The 19,115-nt window shown below is 41.7% G+C and overlaps 1 protein-coding gene across 9 annotated transcripts in view; it reads right to left on the reverse strand.

Annotated features, from left to right (window-relative positions):
- Window positions 1-3,617: 3,617 nt before the first annotated feature.
- Window positions 3,618-19,115, reverse strand: part of pou2f2a (POU class 2 homeobox 2a) — a 38,570-nt gene continuing 23,072 nt past the window's right edge. The window contains exons 1-16 of one of the 9 annotated variants that reach the window (XM_051406036.1): window positions 18,756-18,917; window positions 13,954-14,019; window positions 13,757-13,791; window positions 13,201-13,257; window positions 12,320-12,439; window positions 11,732-12,058; window positions 11,298-11,403; window positions 11,089-11,180; window positions 10,819-10,965; window positions 10,586-10,727; window positions 10,320-10,468; window positions 9,625-9,822; window positions 9,264-9,460; window positions 7,979-8,047; window positions 7,499-7,572; window positions 3,618-5,547 (exon numbers count right to left, since the gene is read on the reverse strand). In XM_051406036.1, coding sequence (XP_051261996.1) covers window positions 5,219-5,547; window positions 7,499-7,572; window positions 7,979-8,047; window positions 9,264-9,460; window positions 9,625-9,822; window positions 10,320-10,468; window positions 10,586-10,727; window positions 10,819-10,965; window positions 11,089-11,180; window positions 11,298-11,403; window positions 11,732-12,058; window positions 12,320-12,439; window positions 13,201-13,257; window positions 13,757-13,791; window positions 13,954-14,019; window positions 18,756-18,810 — 2,163 coding nt within the window. In that variant the 5' untranslated portion in view covers window positions 18,811-18,917 and the 3' untranslated portion in view covers window positions 3,618-5,218. Of the gene's footprint in view, window positions 5,548-7,498; window positions 7,573-7,978; window positions 8,048-9,263; window positions 9,461-9,624; window positions 9,823-10,319; window positions 10,469-10,585; window positions 10,728-10,818; window positions 10,966-11,088; window positions 11,181-11,297; window positions 11,404-11,731; window positions 12,059-12,319; window positions 12,440-13,200; window positions 13,258-13,756; window positions 13,792-13,953; window positions 14,020-18,438; window positions 18,732-18,755; window positions 18,918-19,115 lie in introns of those variants that run through there. The other 8 variants (XM_051406035.1, XM_051406034.1, XM_051406033.1 and 5 more) reach the window with 8 other exon arrangements.

Raw genomic sequence — 19,115 nt, forward strand, 5'->3', positions numbered from 1 at the left:
AGAAAAGTGGAGTTTCTGAACACTCTAGTGGACATCAGGATTTAAGGGAGCGTGTACATCATGCAGGATCCCATGGCAGGGCATTAACTTTGGTATCATTCACTAAGGGGGTATCCCCACCACAGAGATCCACACTTTACACCCGGTCACTAAAACCCTGAGGTACACAAAAAAAAAGGTGCCTGGTCAGAAACACTGCTTCCATTTTCTCTGAATACACAGAGAGAGCAAAACAAGAAAATGGACTCTTGGGGAGGATTCAGTCAGTTTGCACACATCTCCCTCCAGCTTCCAACATCTCAACACACAGAGGAGTGTTTGTACGTGTCACCTAGCAACCCCGGTCTCAGCCGTTCCCCAGTTATCTGCCCTGCGGCACTCCCTGATACACATGGACATCAACTGGTCAATATGCCCCCTCATCAGGCAATAAAGACCTAAAGGCGAGAGAGGGCTTTTGGCGACCTTGGTGATAAAGTTGCTCTCAGGCTCTCGAAGCTTTTTTAAGCCAAAAATTGATCCAGATTTGATCCTAGATCTGTGCCAAAGAGCAGCTTTAAACCCACAGTCCGTGTTTGACAGGGAGGAAGCAGTGAGGGTCAGATATGAGGAGAGGGCTGTGTTCAAAGCTCAACACAGACAGCGGGAGGTGTTTTCCAGGGGGACAAGGTGTTGTGTGTGTGTGTGTGTGTGTGTGTGTGTGTGTGTGTAGACCGGAGCATGAACCAGCAACGGCCCTTTGACCTTAAATGGCACCTTCTGAATTCCATGGAGAAAAATCTGCAATCTATTCGATGATCTGTTACTTCCCAGATCAATCCAAAACCTCTGTGTTTGCCTCCATTAGGACAACAACCTTTGACCTAGCCTTAACTGTGTTTGCTCCCGGTCCACACTAACACACAGTCCACACATACCATCCCAGTACCCCCTGATCCCCACTTCAACCCCGCATTTTAAAGCATTCATCTATTTGGTTTATCATCAAAGAATATGAGGTATATGATGAACTATCTCTCTTTTACATCCTATAGTGGATGAAGAAAAAAGTTAACTTATAGAAAAGCGGAAACAAAAAGAGACAAAAAGCTGAAAGAGAGAGAGAGAGAGACAAAGTGAGAAGTTAGAGGGCAATTTAAGGCTGGGAATCCAAAATCATCCTCTTCTCTCTTGCCTCCGTCATTCCTCTCTGTCATGTAAAAAACTTTAGCCTTTGCCCTGGTTGATCTTCTTCTTTTGTGTTTTTGGTTGTGTAGCTGTAAAGCTTTCAGTGTGTTCTCCCCGTGGAGAAAATATAGAGAGAACAGAGGCAGCACTGCGTCTCAAAGAACACCTCACGCTGTAACTCAGGCAGTTTTACACACAGAAATTATATTTATACTTTCTCCATTAAAACAGGATTTCAACTTGCCTAATAAAGGCATGTGTCTGTCTGGAAAGAAAACACCAGTTTCCTTTTTTCACCTTGAAAAGTAAATTATGAGGCGTTCATCAATACAGTGCTGCCTCTTGATATTTTGAGCTTCCCCTCCCCTCTAAGAGGAGAGTCGTCTCAGTGAGGAAGAGAATATCTTTATGGCTGATCATCCAATCGGCCATATTCTCTTATTAAGTCCCTACAGGACCCGTGGTTGCATTTCTGGTATTATTTGGTTTAAAGAAGTAAGAAAGAACTTCAGCAGGGGGCAACAAAGAATAAAAAAAAATCAATCACAAGTACATCCCAGAATATGAAAAAAGCACCTCTAGAAAATAAATTAAAAAATAAATAGCAAAAAGACAAAGAAGATAACAAGCAAATAAATCAACCCTACCCTGAATAAATAGTACAATCAAAAGTCTAAATCATCGCAATAAGGAGAAATAAAAAAGTCCAAAGAGAGATAGTTAAAATTTTTGGTCTAAAATCAAGTTATTATCATCAATGTTTTTTAGGATCTTTTTTTTTCTCAAAGTCTTTTTTGTACGTTTTTTTCTTTTTAATACATTAGCGATAAGTAAGCAGTAGAACATAGATCTTTTTTCTACAAAATCTATAGAAGCACTAACAGATACATTCCGTCTAAGAGTCAATGTGGAGAAAAGGTTTCACCTTTATGGTGCAAACCCCACATCTAAAGTTTGGTTCGCGAAACGATTCTCGTGTGTCGACTGTTTTTTCTGGTGTGGATCAAACCAAATATTCTTTGGATATGTTTACGTTCCAACTCTCAAAACTGTCAACTTGACTGAGGCCCCTGCTGTGTGGGTTTTTCTGTATCTGAAGCATGTATTATGTCGCTGGGGTCAAAATTAATGACAAGACATCACTGCAGACCCTATTCAGTTTTTTTTTTTTTTTTTTTAACCGTTTGGCCTTCCATAATCACTTACATACAGAAAAACGCACAGTTTCGCCTCAGACAAATTGACTTAACCCATTTCTGTGCCCTCATGCAGAGAAGGCAGTTCCTGTTCCTCTCTACTGTGTTTGGTTTGGTTCAGTATTTGGTTTGGCATTTTTAAGGTTTTGCTATTCAACTCTTTGTTTTTGGCTTTTTGTGTGTCTTTTTTCTGCCAAGACAGTCTGTTTCTTTATCTAATAAAAATCTGGAAGCTAAATTTTCACAGTATTTTTTCCAATCACCTGATAAAAATCTCTAGCACGACTACGAAAAAAATAAGGAGCTCTTGTAGTAAGTAAGCGAGTACGTTATTCCAAATGAGTAATAAGCACTAAAGTACAGTACATAAAACGGCATCAAGAGACACAGCAGAGATAAAACAATCAGAACCAACCAACAGAAAAATAAAAACAGATTTTTAGAAGATTTCAGTTCAGTGAGGTCATTTGCGTTTAGCTCCATCCAGGACCAGAGAGCTGAGCTGGAGAGAGTGAGAGGCAGAGGAGGGGAGGAATTGTCTGTCCTTCTTTTGCTCGTCTGTCTATCTGCCTGTCTATCAATCCCTCCATCCATGCTACACAGTTTCAGAGCGGGGCGAATGCTGCAGCCCTAAAGCTAACACACAGACAGACAGACAGACAGACAGACAGAGATACACTGCTTTCAGCACCTGCACTTTGTCCTCCTCCCCTCCTCCCTCCAGCCACATTTGGTTAGGGTTCTTTTTGGTTTGCTTCTGTCATTCCTTGGGTTGTGTTTTTTTTTTGGTTTGGGTTTATTTTTGGTATCCTCTTACAAAAAGTGTGACGCCTGCTCCCCTCACTACAGTGTGTCCCTCCTTCGCCTGTCCCAGTGTACCCTTCTTTCTGGGGGTTCGGAGTAAAGGATCAGTTTCCTAAATAAAGCTTCCCCCGCGGGTTTTTGGACGGGCCAGGTGGAGGGGATTACACCAGGGGGCTTCCAGTGGTAACGTCCTGTTCTTAGCCCCCACCTCTCCCCTTCTGTCTTTATTGTGTTCATATGTCTTGGCTGAGGCTCTTTACGAAGAGCTTGAGACAGCCTTGAGAATGCTTTGGTTTCCATTTGAGAATTAATGGCAGTCTGAGGTGGAAAATGACAGTGAAATATGATTGATGGAGTGATGATGGAAACAGACAAATATCAGTAAACATGTCTAGACAGACAGGTGTCGGGGGCGTCTACGCTGATTGACGAGGCAGGAATGAGAGCCGACTGTGACTAAACTTGGCTTTATTGACTTATTTAGCCTTCAGTCTCAACGGTTATTACTTCAAATCTCCAATCACAGCCCTATTTCATACTTTCAAAATGGTCGCCACTCTTAACAAACGTCATTTTCACTGTGTGAAGTTTCCAGGGCATGTTCATTTAGCCATGGAGTCCCCCGATAATGGGTTATCTTAAAGAGTGATGAAAGAGTGGTCTGATTAAGAGCACAAAATGTCACATGTTTAGGTCTTAATAAAATTCATTCACACCTTGAAATCAACTTGCAGTGTGCCAACTCTATTTTGGATCTATGGCACTTGGTGAGGACTGAAATGAGCAACTTTTCACCTTCATCATCTCTGTTCCAGCAGAATAGTCACATAAAAAAAAACAAAAGAAGCATGTTGACAACACAAATGCATATGATGAAGACGATGATGATGACACTGATGATGATTCAAACCCCAAAAGCTAACACTAAAACAAATATTGGCTGCGACAATAAATAGGAACTGGATTGTAAAATGATACTAATAAATAATTAAAAAACAAATCCCAACTGTACTTCTCAAAGTGTAAAAAATAGATACTGAATAACAAGCCTCTGTCAAGGAATCTGAAATAAAAAGGAGAGCGGAAAAGCTATTGTATGCTCTTAAAACCAGAGGTAGGTAAAGAGACTAACATAAGAAGATACAGTAGAACTGGCAATCATTCATGAGCTCTTGACTCATTCAGTAACAATCTTTTACAAAATTATCTAAAATATCTAGCATGAAAACCTATAAGAGACACATGAGTTGACGCAGACAGGATGAGTCGATGGCTAGATGGATTGATGTGTGTTTGTGTGTGAGTAGCAGTAGCAGTAGAGTCCTGGTCCTGGATAGCTTCAGTATTTACACGTCCTTTGAATAAAGCTTTTCTCTCCGTATTTTTGGTTTTTGGTATTTGGGATTTTGGTATGGTTGTCATTTTTTTTTTTTTTTTGTCATTGTGTATTCCTCCTCCGCCTCCTCCTCAGGTAAATTTTTGGTTTAAACTTATCCTCCCTACTCCTCTTCCTTCAGACCCGCAGCTTTTCGAAATAATAAAAAAACGAAAGGAAAACGTAAGCACAGTCCTCCTCTCCATTTTTTGTCCTTGCCGCCATTCCTTTGTCACATAGTAAAGTTATCTTTTGTCATTTTTGGTTTATGCACTCCGACATGCATCTCTGCCGTCTCTTCCATCTCTTTGTTAAAGAGTCATTGGTTTGTTTTCCTTCAGAGAGAAAGAGTGGAGAGGCGCCATGCCGATATCACGCGTTATTGACAAAAAGGTCCCACGTTGCCTCCTCCCCATCTGTCTGGATAGATAAAGATTTTTGGTTTCAATCTTCCCCTTTCTCCCCTTCTCCCCTCTTTCACTTCTTTCCCTCCCTCTCTCCTCTTTCATTCTGTGTATTTTTGGCATCGAAAGACTGGGAGAGAAAGAGAGAGAGAACCATTGCGAAAAAAAAACGGAAGAAGAGCACAAGAGAGAGAGAAAGAGATAGCTTTGGTGTGAAAGGCGAGGTTCTCGTGTCCTCCTTCCTCCTCCTCTCTGATTGGCCCTTGGCGCGGTCACTCAATCTTGGCTCCGCCCAGAGAGGGCGGGCTGTGTGCCATTTCGCTGGAGGAGCAGGAAGAGGCGGGGCTTGAGCAGGGGGAAGGGGAGCAAGGGGTGGGGCTGATGCTGCTGGCTGAGGGAAAAGGAGAGGACTGGGAGGCTTTGGCTACGGCGGCGCTGATCAGTCCAGCGCCGGGGTTCTGGCCCATGTGGAGGAAGGCGGGATGGTTGAGGAAGAGGGAGGAGTGGAGCCCTCCCTGGCCTCCAGAGGCCCCCAGCATCACCTTACTGCCCCCCTCAAGACTGGAAAGAGGCAGCTGGCCACCACTGGCTGCTAGGGCTGCTGTAGAGAGAAGAGACGAAGATTAAAGGAATATAACACTTTTATAGCTTTTGTTATTATTTGTCTCCTTGTCAGCTACATTTTGGGTGTAAACATCCTACTTCCTACTTGTCTCCCTTCAGACCCTTTAAAAATGAAAACAAATGCAATCCTTCACTCTATTTTTTGTACTTGCTATCATTCCTTTGTCACATTGTAAAGTATGTTAATTTTGACATTAAAAAGTAATATTCAGCACTTTTGAGTAGATGTCATTTGTTACAACATGTTTCAGTTAATGTTTTTGGGTCTATCAGCTCCTTATCTCCCACTACTCAAGTTAATCATTTTCTATGGTACAAAGACAAGTCAGAGAAAGTGCCTGAACTTGTTGCATTCAGCAGAAGTGGGTGGAGAATAACCGACATTACCTCTTTTAAATGGAAAGCACAGGGAGTGGCCACAAGGTGCTCAGAGTGTAGTTGCTCTGTACGATTTTGTTTTCTTTCTTTCTTTTCTTTTTGTTTAACTTTTAAAAAAACATGATTCCAACACTGTGCCTATAGAGATAACAGCTTGCTGTAATAACTGAATATTGTCTAATATCTGTAGCAAGCTAATCTTGTGGGATCAGATACAGCACAGCAACAAGTAAGCTATCATGAGTGGTCTGTTGTTATGGAAACAAGGTTGATGATTGGATGTAAACGGCACTTTGTGCAGCGCTTCTTTCACACATAAAATGCTACATGTGAACGCTGCCTAATAACATTTGTGAACACATAGCAACAGCAAAACATATTTTTCTAATTCATGGCAGAAAATGCATTAAGCAGCCCTACTACTCAAAAGCTCTAAATGTCCTGTGGGTGCACTGCATTATGGTCTGTTGAGGCTACTTTTGGTGAAGAAACTGAGATTTCTGCCTCCTCAGTGATCGATCTCTTGGTGTGTGAGTGTTGAGCATCAAAGCGGTGTGAAACCGTGGGTCCAAAGTGTAGCTCTTGCTCTGAGGCTCTGACACCAAAACTTAATATTTAAAATAAATGCTTTAAATGTTTTGTGTCACCACGTCCATTACTAGTGCCCATATTCACCTAAAAATAAATAAAAGCCTCCGAACAACTGAATGAAGTGCAAAAAACATTGATGAATTTGACGTGACCGATGATGAAATGGAGAGATGAAAGGCGAAAGATGAATGAGACAGCACAGATGCACACACAAAAACTTAGTCCAGGCATTTATGTAATTATCGTCACTCACACGCGGACACATGATGGGATGAATTAATGGATGTTGATGGCAACATATGAGAAATAAGTCATTCTTCTTCTCTCTGTCTCTCATACTGTGGATGAGCAAAAACCATCAGCTTGCCTATTCATCCATGTCTCCAGCCTGTAGTCTACCAGTGCGATTTGATTCACCTACCATGCATAACTGTATTAGTCATCATCACACTTCTCTTTTTAATACATCTCTCTCCCCCTACTCACCCTCACACCACAAAGTATGATTAAAAATTAGCTCTGCTGACGGTGGTTGGGGCTGTTTGGTGGTCATTTCTGCAGGATTGTACACTTTTTTTCCCTGTGTGCTATTCTTGCATTGTTCTCAAGTGTAGGAAGGTGTGTGAGAGGGGATGTGTCGTGTACAGTATGTGGCTGAGTTTAAGGAATTTATGTATGTGTAGGAGTGCATGAGAGACAAAGGTTTGTGTGAGTGTTTGAGAGGAGGGAAATGTATTGCCAATGTGCTGAACATAAAAACTCTTTTCTGGGTATTTTTATGTATTCTGTGACCCTGAGATTCTTTGCAGAAATGAAATAATAAAGTACACCTCCACCTCAGCCTTGACCTCTAAATTATATTCTGCTTATCAGTGGTGCTGATGCTAACTTTTATGTCTTTTTCTTTTCATTCTCCTGAAATAAACCCATTTCAGTGTCTCTTTCTCTCACACACACACCTTGGATGGTGGCCAGGGGATTGTTACCGAGGAGGGCTTGGCTCATCCCTGTGTTAACTCCCATCACAGTGTTCCTGTTTTGTCACACACACACACACACACACACACACACACACACACACACACACACACACACACACACACACACACACACACACGCACGCAGCACCATACGTGTGCAAGCATATATACAAACACAGACAGGCAGAGGAGAAAAGGTGAGAAAAAAAAGCAGGTTTAGCGGCAAGGACAAGCGGAGGGCAAATTCAGCCCTGCACATACAAAGAGCAGTAGTTTGCTGACAGTTGGCTGTACAGGTGTAAACAAGAGGTTAGAAATGCAGAAGGGAAAAAAAGTCTCATTAAGTATGCATTCATGTTAAAGGAGAGAAGTGATTCTAAACAAGAACACAGGATTCTGCGGAGAACAAAAGTGTATTGTACTGTGTTCTCTGCATGTGCGTGTCTCTGTCGTATTCACCTCAAGTTTGCAGCAAAATCGGTGATGTAGTTAGACACGTCACCGTTCTTTTTACCCATACGCCATAAGCTGTGAACACAAGAACCACACACACAAACACACAGAGGATTATAAAGCACTGCTGCACAAGGGGAAGCAGTGGTTGCCCAATGGCATGTTGGAATATCAGTGTGCGTGTGTGAGCACAAACAATCACTGTGTGTGTAGAGTATAAACCATTTAACTACAAACTGCAGGTGAACCGAGCATGGTGCAGTGCAGCATTCATGGTGAGCATGTACTGTATATGGAAATGTGTGGTTATGTGTGTTATACGCGTTTAAATGTTTTGCTTAAATCGATTTGTGTGTGGCGACCGCAGACAAACAATGACCTTTTAATAAATATTATAGTTCAGATGAGTTTTACCTCAAACCAAAACCAAACAAAGCTTTAATTCATAAAGAGTCAGTTCACCCAAATTACAAACTGGTGTGTAGTACTGTGAGTTTTGCTTAATTTATTCAGGTTTTGCAGTATCCATCTCTGAGATTCTTGCTGCCAAAACATTGGAGATAAATCTGTCTGTGGTGCTCAGAACAGTGAAAAATTATATTAAAAAAAATTCAACAGCAACACATTTTGTATTAGTTACTCTGGATAATTTCTAGAAAACAATGTTGAGAGTTTTAATAGGGACTATTTCTTCAGTAGAAAGTAGCTCCAATAAAAACTGAACATAGTGTGTTTCAACTAACAGGGACATTTATTTCTGGGAGCTGAGATGATGTTTTTAAATGAAATACAAATTAACATTTCACACCACAAACAAAAGTCCATTTAGCTCCACCGATGTGGCAGAAATCACAGGTTTGCTCAAAAATAACTAGTTTGTACAACATGTTGTTGAACCACGTCGGAGGGCTAATGTGTTTGTAGTTGTCACAAACAGCCACACTTAAAGAAGGAGTGAGAAGCCAGCTGTCATAGAGCTGGACAATAATTGTTTAAATATGGGGAAAATGTTGCTGTACTTATTTGTACACATGAAAAGATAGTGATAGTGAAAGTAATGAAAAAAAATGGCAAAGTTTAAACCCTGACAGCTTTTTTACCTCCTCACACCTGCTCATTGGCTGCATGAAATGGAAGTGAATATTGGATTTTCAGTTTCAGAAGGTTTCTTTTCATAATTTGGGTGAACAAACGCAACCAACCCCACATTTTCCCTGGCCATAGCTGCTGTGAAATGACTGTATTGGGTAATCACAGGTGGTGTATTGCAAAACGTCTCACGGTCTCTTACCCTGTGTTAAGGTTGAGTGTGCTGTGGCTGGGAGTGGCGGGGCTGGCCGTGCTGCGGGGAGGAGGAGTCACCGGGGAGGGTGCGGAGCTGAGGGAGGGATGGGTGGAGGTGAGGCTGGAAGTTAGGGGGCAGACGGGGGACATGGTGGTCACTGTTGTGCTGAGACTGGTCACGGCCTGTGACAGCTGGCTGGACATCTGGCAAAGAGAAAGAGAGACGGAGTCAGGTTTCGGAAACTAAAGACAGCTTATGATCAACCAGCCATTAAAATACACACAGGAAACATACTGCGAAAACTGTGACGTATTTGTCTCCATTAAAACTAACAAGTGTAACAGTGACGTCGAGGTTGGATATTTACCATGTGAGGGCTGTAGCAGGACTGTTTGTGCGTTGGTTGGGCAGTGGGGGCCTGGCTGGGCAGGGGAGGGGTGGCACTGCTAGGATTGATGCGTTTCTCTTTCTGCCGGCGGTTGCAGAACCAGACTCGGATCACCTCTTTCTCCATGTTGAGCTGCTCTGCGATCAGCAGGATTTCTTCTGAGGTAGGCTTCTGGTTCTGCAGGAAGGGAGGGAGACCGGTATTGCAATTATTTCAGCAGTGCTATATTTTACCCACATGACGCCAAACATTAAAAACATAAATAATTTGTATTGACACGGAGTGCAGACTGTGGCATTCAAAAGCTCAGAAAAAAACAGTGACTCAACAAATGACTGTGCAGTATTAAGATGACGCATTCAAATATAAAACTTCTGTGGTTACAATAGTTTCTATTACACAATCACTATAATGCTGTTTGGAGACTAAAATACACACATCTTTATTTACATTTGTCAGATCTATAAAAACATTATTAAGCAGATTGAAATCACTTATTATTAAATTAAATAATCTATTATGAAAAGTTGTTTTGTATTTGAGCCAGGCAAATATCAATTAATTCAACAAAAACATGTCAATTAATTTTAGAATGAATTATTTAATCAGCTTTTTATTTAAAATTTAAAATAAATTAAAGCCCTCTTAATGAAATAATAAGGTTAGTATCTTACCGTCATGAATGCGCGTTCCAGGGCCACACGTACATTCGTCTCAATGCTGGTTCTCTTCTTTCTGCGGCGACCAGGAAGCCCGTCGAAGCCCATAGAGGGAGAGGACAGGGAGCTGGGGCTGGGCAGGGTGCTGTCTATGGACATGGTCTCTGAAGAAGAAATAAAAACATACACAAACATTAAATAAGAATATCAGACCAACTGTCATAGAAGCACAAGATACGATTGTCTAAATGTAAAGTGATGTTATTTCGATGAGAGCTCACCTGCATCATTGAGCCACTTCTCCAGCAGTGGCTTCAGCTTGCACATATTCTTAAAGCTCAGGTTGAGGGCTTCAAAGCGGGAGATTGTGGTCTGACTGAAGTCATTGCCATACAGCTTCCCCATGGCCAAGCCAACATCTCCCTGGTGGCGAGATGAAAGAAGACATGTCAAAACATTCAATGCTAATGTAAACCTGCACATGCACACATACACAGTAGGTGTCTCTCCCTACCTGTGTGAAGCCTAATTTGATGCGTCTTTGTTTGAAAGTGCGGGCAAACTGTTCCAGCTCCTCCAGGTCACTGGGTTCCTCGGGGTGAGAGGTCACAGAGGGCACCGTGGTCATGCCTCCACCGCTCACCTCCACACTCTTATCTCGCTGTAGCAGGTACGACGTCAGAGGAATGAAAGTGAGAATGAGAGACAGAAGTGTTTGTTCATTACTGGTGCAGAGGCTGGGTTTATCTTTTCCACTGACTAAAGCTTGAAAGTTCTCTCATACCTGTGCTTGGAGTCCCATTCTAGTTGGAGCAGACAGCAGGCTCCCTTGGTTTTGCTGAGGTAGCGAAATAAGATTTGGTGTCGATAGGAGTCCTAAGAAGGAAAAATAAAGCACATTAACAATTTTTTATGATAAAAATGTGTATTTTATGTTTTCATCCCCGACTTATTTCTGCTAAAAAAAACTATCCCAGTAAGAGGCCTGCCAACCTTGCTGGCCCTGCTGTGCCTGTGGGAGGAGGAACTGGGCAGGAGACGGGAGCGGGTGGCCGGGCACCAACACCAACTGCTGAAGCTGCAGCAACTGCTGGATGTCCTGTTCAATCAAGAGAAAATGGACGGATCAGAGAGAGAAGAAAAAATATAAAGGCTGATCAGGGCTCAGTCACGCAAACATTTAGTAATTAGTATGTTTTCCATCTCAGGCTGAGAGCAGCAGATTTGGACATACAGAAAATATAGAAGTGAGAGGAAACACTTTTACTGTATAACGTAAGAGAAATGAAATGGAAAATGTGTGCATTCATGCAAGTCGGAAACTGTGAATCATGAAATATACAATTGACATGCAAGAAGAATTGTTCCATGGCTGGTTCCTCAATCAAGCCGCTCATCATGAAGTGGCTGTGATTGGCAGTCAGTACCTGGGCGGTGAGCTGGATTGGCTGAGAGAGGGTGAGCTGGGGTGGAGGTGGGACAGGGACACTTTGGGCTGTCTGTTCCTGTGTGCTCTGTCCCTGTCCCTGGGACTGCGACTGGGCCTGCTGCCCTGTTTGTCCCGCCTGCTGCTGCTGCTGCTGGGCTTGCTGATTTGCTGCTGCGGCTGCCTGAGCTTGCTGATTGGCTTGGGCGGCTGCGTGGGCAGCATGAGCGGCATGGGCTGCGCTGGACTGCTGCACAGCTGCAGCCAGGAGCTGTGCCTGAGCCTGCTGCAGCAACAACTGCTGCTGTGCTGGCAACAGAGCTGTCAACTGGCAAAGAGAAAGAGGAGGAGAGGAGAGGAGAGGAGAGGGGAGGAGAGGAGAGGAGAGGAGAGGAGAGGAGAGGAGAGGAGAGGAGAGGAGAGGAGAGGAGAGGAGAGGAGAAAATTGAGATGAAGTAGAAAAGAGGGAAATGGACAGGGGGAGATAAAGAAGGAAACTAAGTGTTCAAAAAGATGCACCAAAGAAGCAAGCAAGGTAAAAGCAAAGCAAAGTGTGTGCCTGTGTGCATATGTTGGAAGTCTGTCTTACCCCTGCTAGTTGAGAGCCAGTCAGCATGAGCTGTGTATGTTGCAGGGCAGTCTGTGAAGGGGTTGGGCCGTGGGACAGAGGAAGAGCCGGGGACATCTCACCACATTCCTCCATCTTATTCTGTGTGGAAGAGAGGGATAAATGTAGAGAAACATTAATTTAAAAAAAAACATAACATACATATATCCAAAGAAACATGCCTGCACTAAAAAGATCAAATATCAAAAAACATAAGACAGAGAACCACCTTTCCCAGAACTTCTGCTCAAAAAGGCCAGTTAGAAACGTGCAACTACATAAGCTTACCTGGCGATTTAAGATCGTGATAAGCAGCAGTACAAATTTGATGTGTACTGTATATATATAATCAGTCACAAGCAAGTCTGTCTCAGTGAACGAGAGTCCACTTGTCCCTGTTTTTTTTGCACAAAGGGATGATCTTTCCTCCCAGGATCAGGCATGTTTGAACTGGCAAACATGGACTGGGGGACTCTTCCAGGGTACTCATTTGCATATATTACTGTGGTATGCAAAATAGGATGATTCACCTTTTGGTGAGTTGTAGCATTATAGATTTAATTCAGGTCTGAAAGCACTTTGTGAAGGGAGAGTGCCATCATACTCTCAGTGAATTTGTTTACATTGAAGGCTGGGTGGAGAGTCGACACATTATGAACCTCAACGTCAAACACAACAAAAGAGCAATTGAACTGTCAATAAACCTGTTGTGTGACGTTAAAAACACAAAAGATGCACAAACATAACCCCAGACATACGCACAGACATGCACAGGCAGTTCAGTGACATGAAGACACACACACACACACACACACACACACACACACACACACATACACACACACACACACACACACACTGACCTTGCTGCTGCTCAGGGTTGGTGAAAGAGGAAAAGGATGGACTTTCATTGAATGAGCCTACAGGAGCAGAAAAAGCAAACTTTATATTAGAAATTACTGCCAAAAAATTAGTTCAAATGCATTCTTTTTTTATTGTTTCTATTTTCTTTGCTACTACAAATAGTTGATTTATCAACAACAAATAACATATTATCAATTTTTTACATTTCTTTTTAATTGTTTTATTAATTTATCAAACAAAAATGCCAAAACTCACTGCTTCCAACTGCTTAAATGGATCTGCTGCCTTTTCTCAGTTTTATTTCATTGTTAATTGAATATATTTGGATTTTGTACTGTTAACTGTTACTGCTGTTCAAGATGTCACCTTCGCCCCTGACAAACTGTGATAAGCATTTTTCACTATTTTCTGCCATCATACAGATTAAAACAATTGACAAATTAATCCATAATGAAAAAATATCATCAGCTGTACAAATATCTATTTCTGGTGGATCAATCATGTAGGTGAAAGATGGTGGAAGATAAATGTAATATTCACAGGAGTCAGATGTACCTGGTGATTTGATTCAGGTCCATTCCGCTCTGAATCTGCGTGGGAGGGAAAGGAAAAAGTGAGAAATTGATCACATGTTAGAGCACCAACACACAGACAACTGTGATACACAGTATTATATACTGTATGTACAGCATTTAATGTACAATACATATGTGTCTTGTATATTCGCTGCCAGTAACAGCAGCACATCTTACCCGTGCCTTCCAATGGTGAGTCAGCCCCTACTTTCTCCACCTCTACTGGCTTTGACATCCTGATATCTGTAAAAAGATGACACACAGATAAATAAACCAGCATCGGTTAATTCCTGAATCTGTGTCAGAGAAAAAGTGCACACAGAAGCAGAACAACAGACGGAGCAGGTGATCAGAATCGCAATGACGAAAGGGGAAAGAAGATGGCCAGGCCGCTGATCTTAGATAGGTTTTCAGGTCACAGACTGGGCCTACACACTGTACAAACTAACAATGTGGCTGAATCATTCACAAGTTCAATCCAGCTCACATTCATTCATTGTTTCCAATCAGTGGTTTAACATAAGAGTAGGTTGCCCAAGGTGTTTGCTTGTTCTAAATTTAACCCAAGGTGTTTACGTGGGAGCAATTCAGCCCTAAAAATGTCTCACGTTGTGTGTCATTCATTATAAGACCACATCACTTCCTGGTTGATAGAGTATCGGGACAGTCCCTATGGCAACAGCAGTGAATGAAGCAACACATGAAATTGTCTTTAATTCTATGTATTACCAAAGGAATTGGGCATTTTGGCAGCAGAGAGTGTATGGGAGATGGGAAAGAGGATGATTTGAGGAGAGTATAGAGAGAATACATGTGTGCGTGTCTGGTTGTGTGCATGTTTATATACTATAGTGTGTGTATAGTTTTGTTTTGTTAATCACCCAATTGTATCATCTCACTACAAGCCTTTTTATTTGTCTGAAACCACAAACTGTAAGACAACTTATTGTTGTGTCCATTTGAAACCTTTTTTTCTTTCTCTCTCGTTCTCTTTCTCCCTGACAAGCACACACACACATAGACACACACATAGAGCTACTTCCCTTTTGTGAAAACATGCAAATCTGCCCAACGACCAACTAATTATATCTGCCACCTGCATAATAAACTCTCAGTCTCCCTCCTCCTTTTTCTCTCTCCCCTTTCACCCCCTCCTCTCCCCTTCATCTCTCCACGCTTCATCCTGTTTTTTTTCTCATGTTGCACACGAGAGAGCACTGACACTATGGCAAATCATTTCATTTTCCCATCAGCTTATTGCTGTGTTTTTATCAATCTGACACACTAGATACAGAAAATACTCTTATTTGACTTTCAGCAATTCCAGCAAGCAGCTGGTCAAACATGGTTTTCACCATTGGGGGGCAGCAGCGACACATGGAGAAGAGGACAAACCTGCTCCACTGACCAACACTAGCCTGATGCCACTTTTAAGTAACCAAACCATCAGTCCAGTGCAATCATTATGAAGGCAAGAATGTATAGATAAAATGAGCCACTCCTTGTTTGAAAGCCCTTTCAGCGTCAGAAACACATTTGTTTCAGTGAAACATGTGAGAACAGTGGACTTTGGTACATGCAGAGTCTTTAGTGAAAGGGGGAAGTGGTGAGCAGCTAGAAAAGCTCCACTCTACCACCACGCTAGTTATAACCTGGGGTCAGGGAACACACACACACACTGACCGCAGGATTTCCCTCAAATAAATGGACTTCTGCAAAAAGCTAATTTGGTCTCCAACCATATGGATGCAAGCATATTAGGGTGAATTTGTGGTTATTCCAACATTACATTCTGCTCCTTTTGGTATTCTATGGCATGGCTAAAACTGTCCAAAGTTGCTCAATTGATGGTTAAAAAAAACCCACTGAATCTGCAACAAGATGCAATGTCTTCCCCTCAAGATGCACTCATTTAAAACTTTTTAAAAGTTTATGAAAAACAGTATTAATAATATGTGAATTTAACTGGGCTGTCTTTTGCTCAAATCATCATGTGCAGTGTACAGTACCAAAGCCAAATCCACCATATAAAATGATTGGCCAGCTCATAAAACAGCTGTAATGTGAAGTTTCCAAAGTGCTACCTACTGTACTGTACTGCCTGCTCACGGGACACCCAGGGAAGCTGGGTATTGATTCATGGTTCAAAATGGCCTACAGACAGTAGTATGGTGGATAATGTGGTCAGTAATACAGTGGTGGGACAGTATATCAAGATGTTGTGTCTTTTTCTCACTTCCCCTCCCGACTTCCCCTTGTACCGGGTTGAACGCAGAGTGCTAAACCCAACACTTACTGTCAGCGAGGCTATTAATATTAGCCTGTTCTCTCTCACTCTTTCTCTCTCTATTTCACTCTATCTTTTAAAGCCTCTCTCTCTTTTACAACACATTGCTGCACACCAAACACACAACTAATTTTTTACTTGACGCAGAGCAGTATTACATGTTATGAATCTTCATATATAGATATATATTTCTTCATTTATCAGTGGTTCCTTGTTCATCTTTGTATGAGGGAGAAAAAACTTAATTTACAGAAGTGTTAGGCAGTGCAAGCTTAAATTAGTATGTCTATTTCGTCCATCATTAAGCTGTTACGGTATATGCTAATCTTACAGCAAAGCTTAGGGTTTATCTTTGACCCAGTGAGACCAGAGAGCTACACCATACTCACTGTATCTTAAATAGTCAAATTTAATGCTGTATAATCCTGTGTCATGAATACATGATGCAACAGAAAGGAACAAGGAACAACAGTGTATGTGCTCAGTCTGGACTGTTTCTGTTATTCTCCTCTGGGTATTTTGGCTGAGATGAAACTCCGCTGCAACCATCCCGAACCCCCCACTAACACCCCACCCCTCACGCCACTTCCTGATTCAGGACACAACCCCAGCGCCAACGGGGGTGTCTGGGAACTGGAATCATCACAACTACTAACTACGTATTTCAAAAACCAAGCAGCGCTAAGGGGTACCAATTTTGATTGCAAAGATTTCCATTTAAAAACTGAGCGTCAAAGAATCGGCTATCCGGCTCAACAGCTTGAGCACATCTGCATGACGAAAAACAAAAACTACATTGCAGTCAAAATTTCAGAATGACTGAGCCAAAAAAAGATAAAGAAGTGGATGAAAAATTAAGGAATAATGGTACTGCAGAGAAAAATCTCACAATAAAGTAAGAAGCTTAAAGAAAACTTGAGATGTCACAACAGCAGCAGAGTGACCATCAAGGCTGTGACATTTCATTATAGTCTGTGCGGCTGACATTGTTGGTTGTTATATCAGTGTTGAGTTACTGTCTGTCTGTATCATCTACTTCACAAAAATTACAAATTACTTAAAATGCTAGAAAATATAAGAATATAAGAAAATTCTGCTGGAATATAGACAGATATCACAGTGGCAGGCCTCTATCAGTGAGAACCTTTCTGACAATTCAAACAATTATTAGCATAAAGAAATATATTTTTTTCACTTATTGCATTGATGCACTTATTCAGACAGTATGATTAATTAAAATTGGGGAAATGCCAATGTGTAGCCAAAGCCAATACGTAATATTTCTCATTTATTCACTTATAATTCTGGCATAAATTAGCAAAACTGGTGAATTGTTTAATCAAGTAGTAGCATGTGAAAATAAATGTACATCATCATTTTTAACTAAGGAAAATGTATTATTACATTCTTCTGAATTTTGTCTTGCATTAACCTGCTATAAACAATTACACTAATATGGACCTTTGACGTATTTGCATTCTGGTATATTCTAGTTTGTTGTAGTTTGGTGCTGTGAATGTGTCACTCTGGTCAAAGTAACTTACCGAAGGTCACAGCAGTGATCACCACAGGTTAAGATTTGACTCACTGATTCATAAAGCATGAATCAGACATTGATAAACAAAGATTGTCAAAGGAGATTATTTAAAATCATATCTGCACACCAAAGAATTATGAGCTAATTGACATTTAAAAATAATTTCTGGTAATTGGTGAGTCAGCTAACATCACGCCGTGCTTTTCTCTGAGACTTGTTGTCGGTCAACCGAGACTGTGTCTGCCACTTCACTCAGCTTGAGCTGACCACTAAAATAAGGCCCCGGGGCAAGAAGAGTCACGTTTTGTTCTGCTTTGTTTTCATATCAATTTTCAAATACTGAGAATGACAATTATTTTAGGCATTTCCCCTTTCCATCGTCTGTCTTTTTTTAAAACAAGTATCTTCGATTCTGAGTGCTTTTGAATTAATGGACAGAAATTTAAATTTAAAAAAGGGTAAAGTAGTAATCAGTGCAACCTTCCCACACCTCCAACACAAACACACACATAAAGAAAGTTAACACCAGTTTAAAAGTTGCACGGGAAGAAACCTTATCAGCTAAATGTCTACTAAACTGAACACAAATGCAGCACTGCCGCAGTGCTAAACAATAAAAAGAAAAGGTATTTCATCATGACCAAAGAAAAATAACAACAATATAGAAAAATACAGGTGAGGCACGCAAGCTGCAAGCTTTTTTCATTACCAGTACATTTCAAAAGACATTTCAAAAACTTTTTTACTGTATTTTCTTCAAGCTTTTTTAGCATTGAGTATTCAGTATAAACACACACACACAAACAGAAGCATGTTATGGGCTGGCGAGGTGTCTGACCTTTCCATCTGCTTGCGACAGGCGTCCACCCATCCATCCATCCATCCATCTTCCCTCCATCCATCCACATCTTTCTCCTCGTACCACCTCTCGCTCTTTGATGTTCTCTAATTAGCTGAGCTTGTTAGACCCAGTGGCATTAATCAACAGTGTAGACACAGTTCTCTTTCTCTCTCTCTCTCTTTCTCTCTCTCACACTCTCTCTCTCTCTCTCACACACACACACACACACACAGTGCCCTCTTGCTCACGCAAAGCTTAATTGGTCTTGGTAAATGAGGGCCAGCAAAGAGAGGGCTGCACAGACAGTCACTCACCTGGCAACCACATACTGGAGAAGTCCTTTGCTGCTATTGCTGCTGTCTTGGTCATATCTGTGTCTGTGTTAGAGTGTGTGCGCGCGCTACGTAAAGAAAAACTCACTCTCCCTCTCTCCGACTCTCTCTCTAACCCAAAAGGAGTAGTGTATTAAATCATATGGTTGAGAGAGTCACTCTCTCTCTCTCTCCCTCCCTCCTCATACAAGTCCACACCCCCAAGCTCCACCTCCTCCCCACATCCTGCAACACAACAGGAAGTAAGCCTCAAAAGAGTAGGAGCTCGGCACAGAGAAGAGAAAAATACACGACAAGAAAAAAAAAAAGAAAGAAAGAAAAGCAAGGGGGACACGCAAGAGG

The sequence above is a fragment of the Dicentrarchus labrax genome, unplaced genomic scaffold (assembly GCF_905237075.1).
Source record: "Dicentrarchus labrax unplaced genomic scaffold, dlabrax2021, whole genome shotgun sequence".
In the NCBI taxonomy this organism is placed as follows: Eukaryota; Metazoa; Chordata; class Actinopteri; family Moronidae; genus Dicentrarchus; species Dicentrarchus labrax.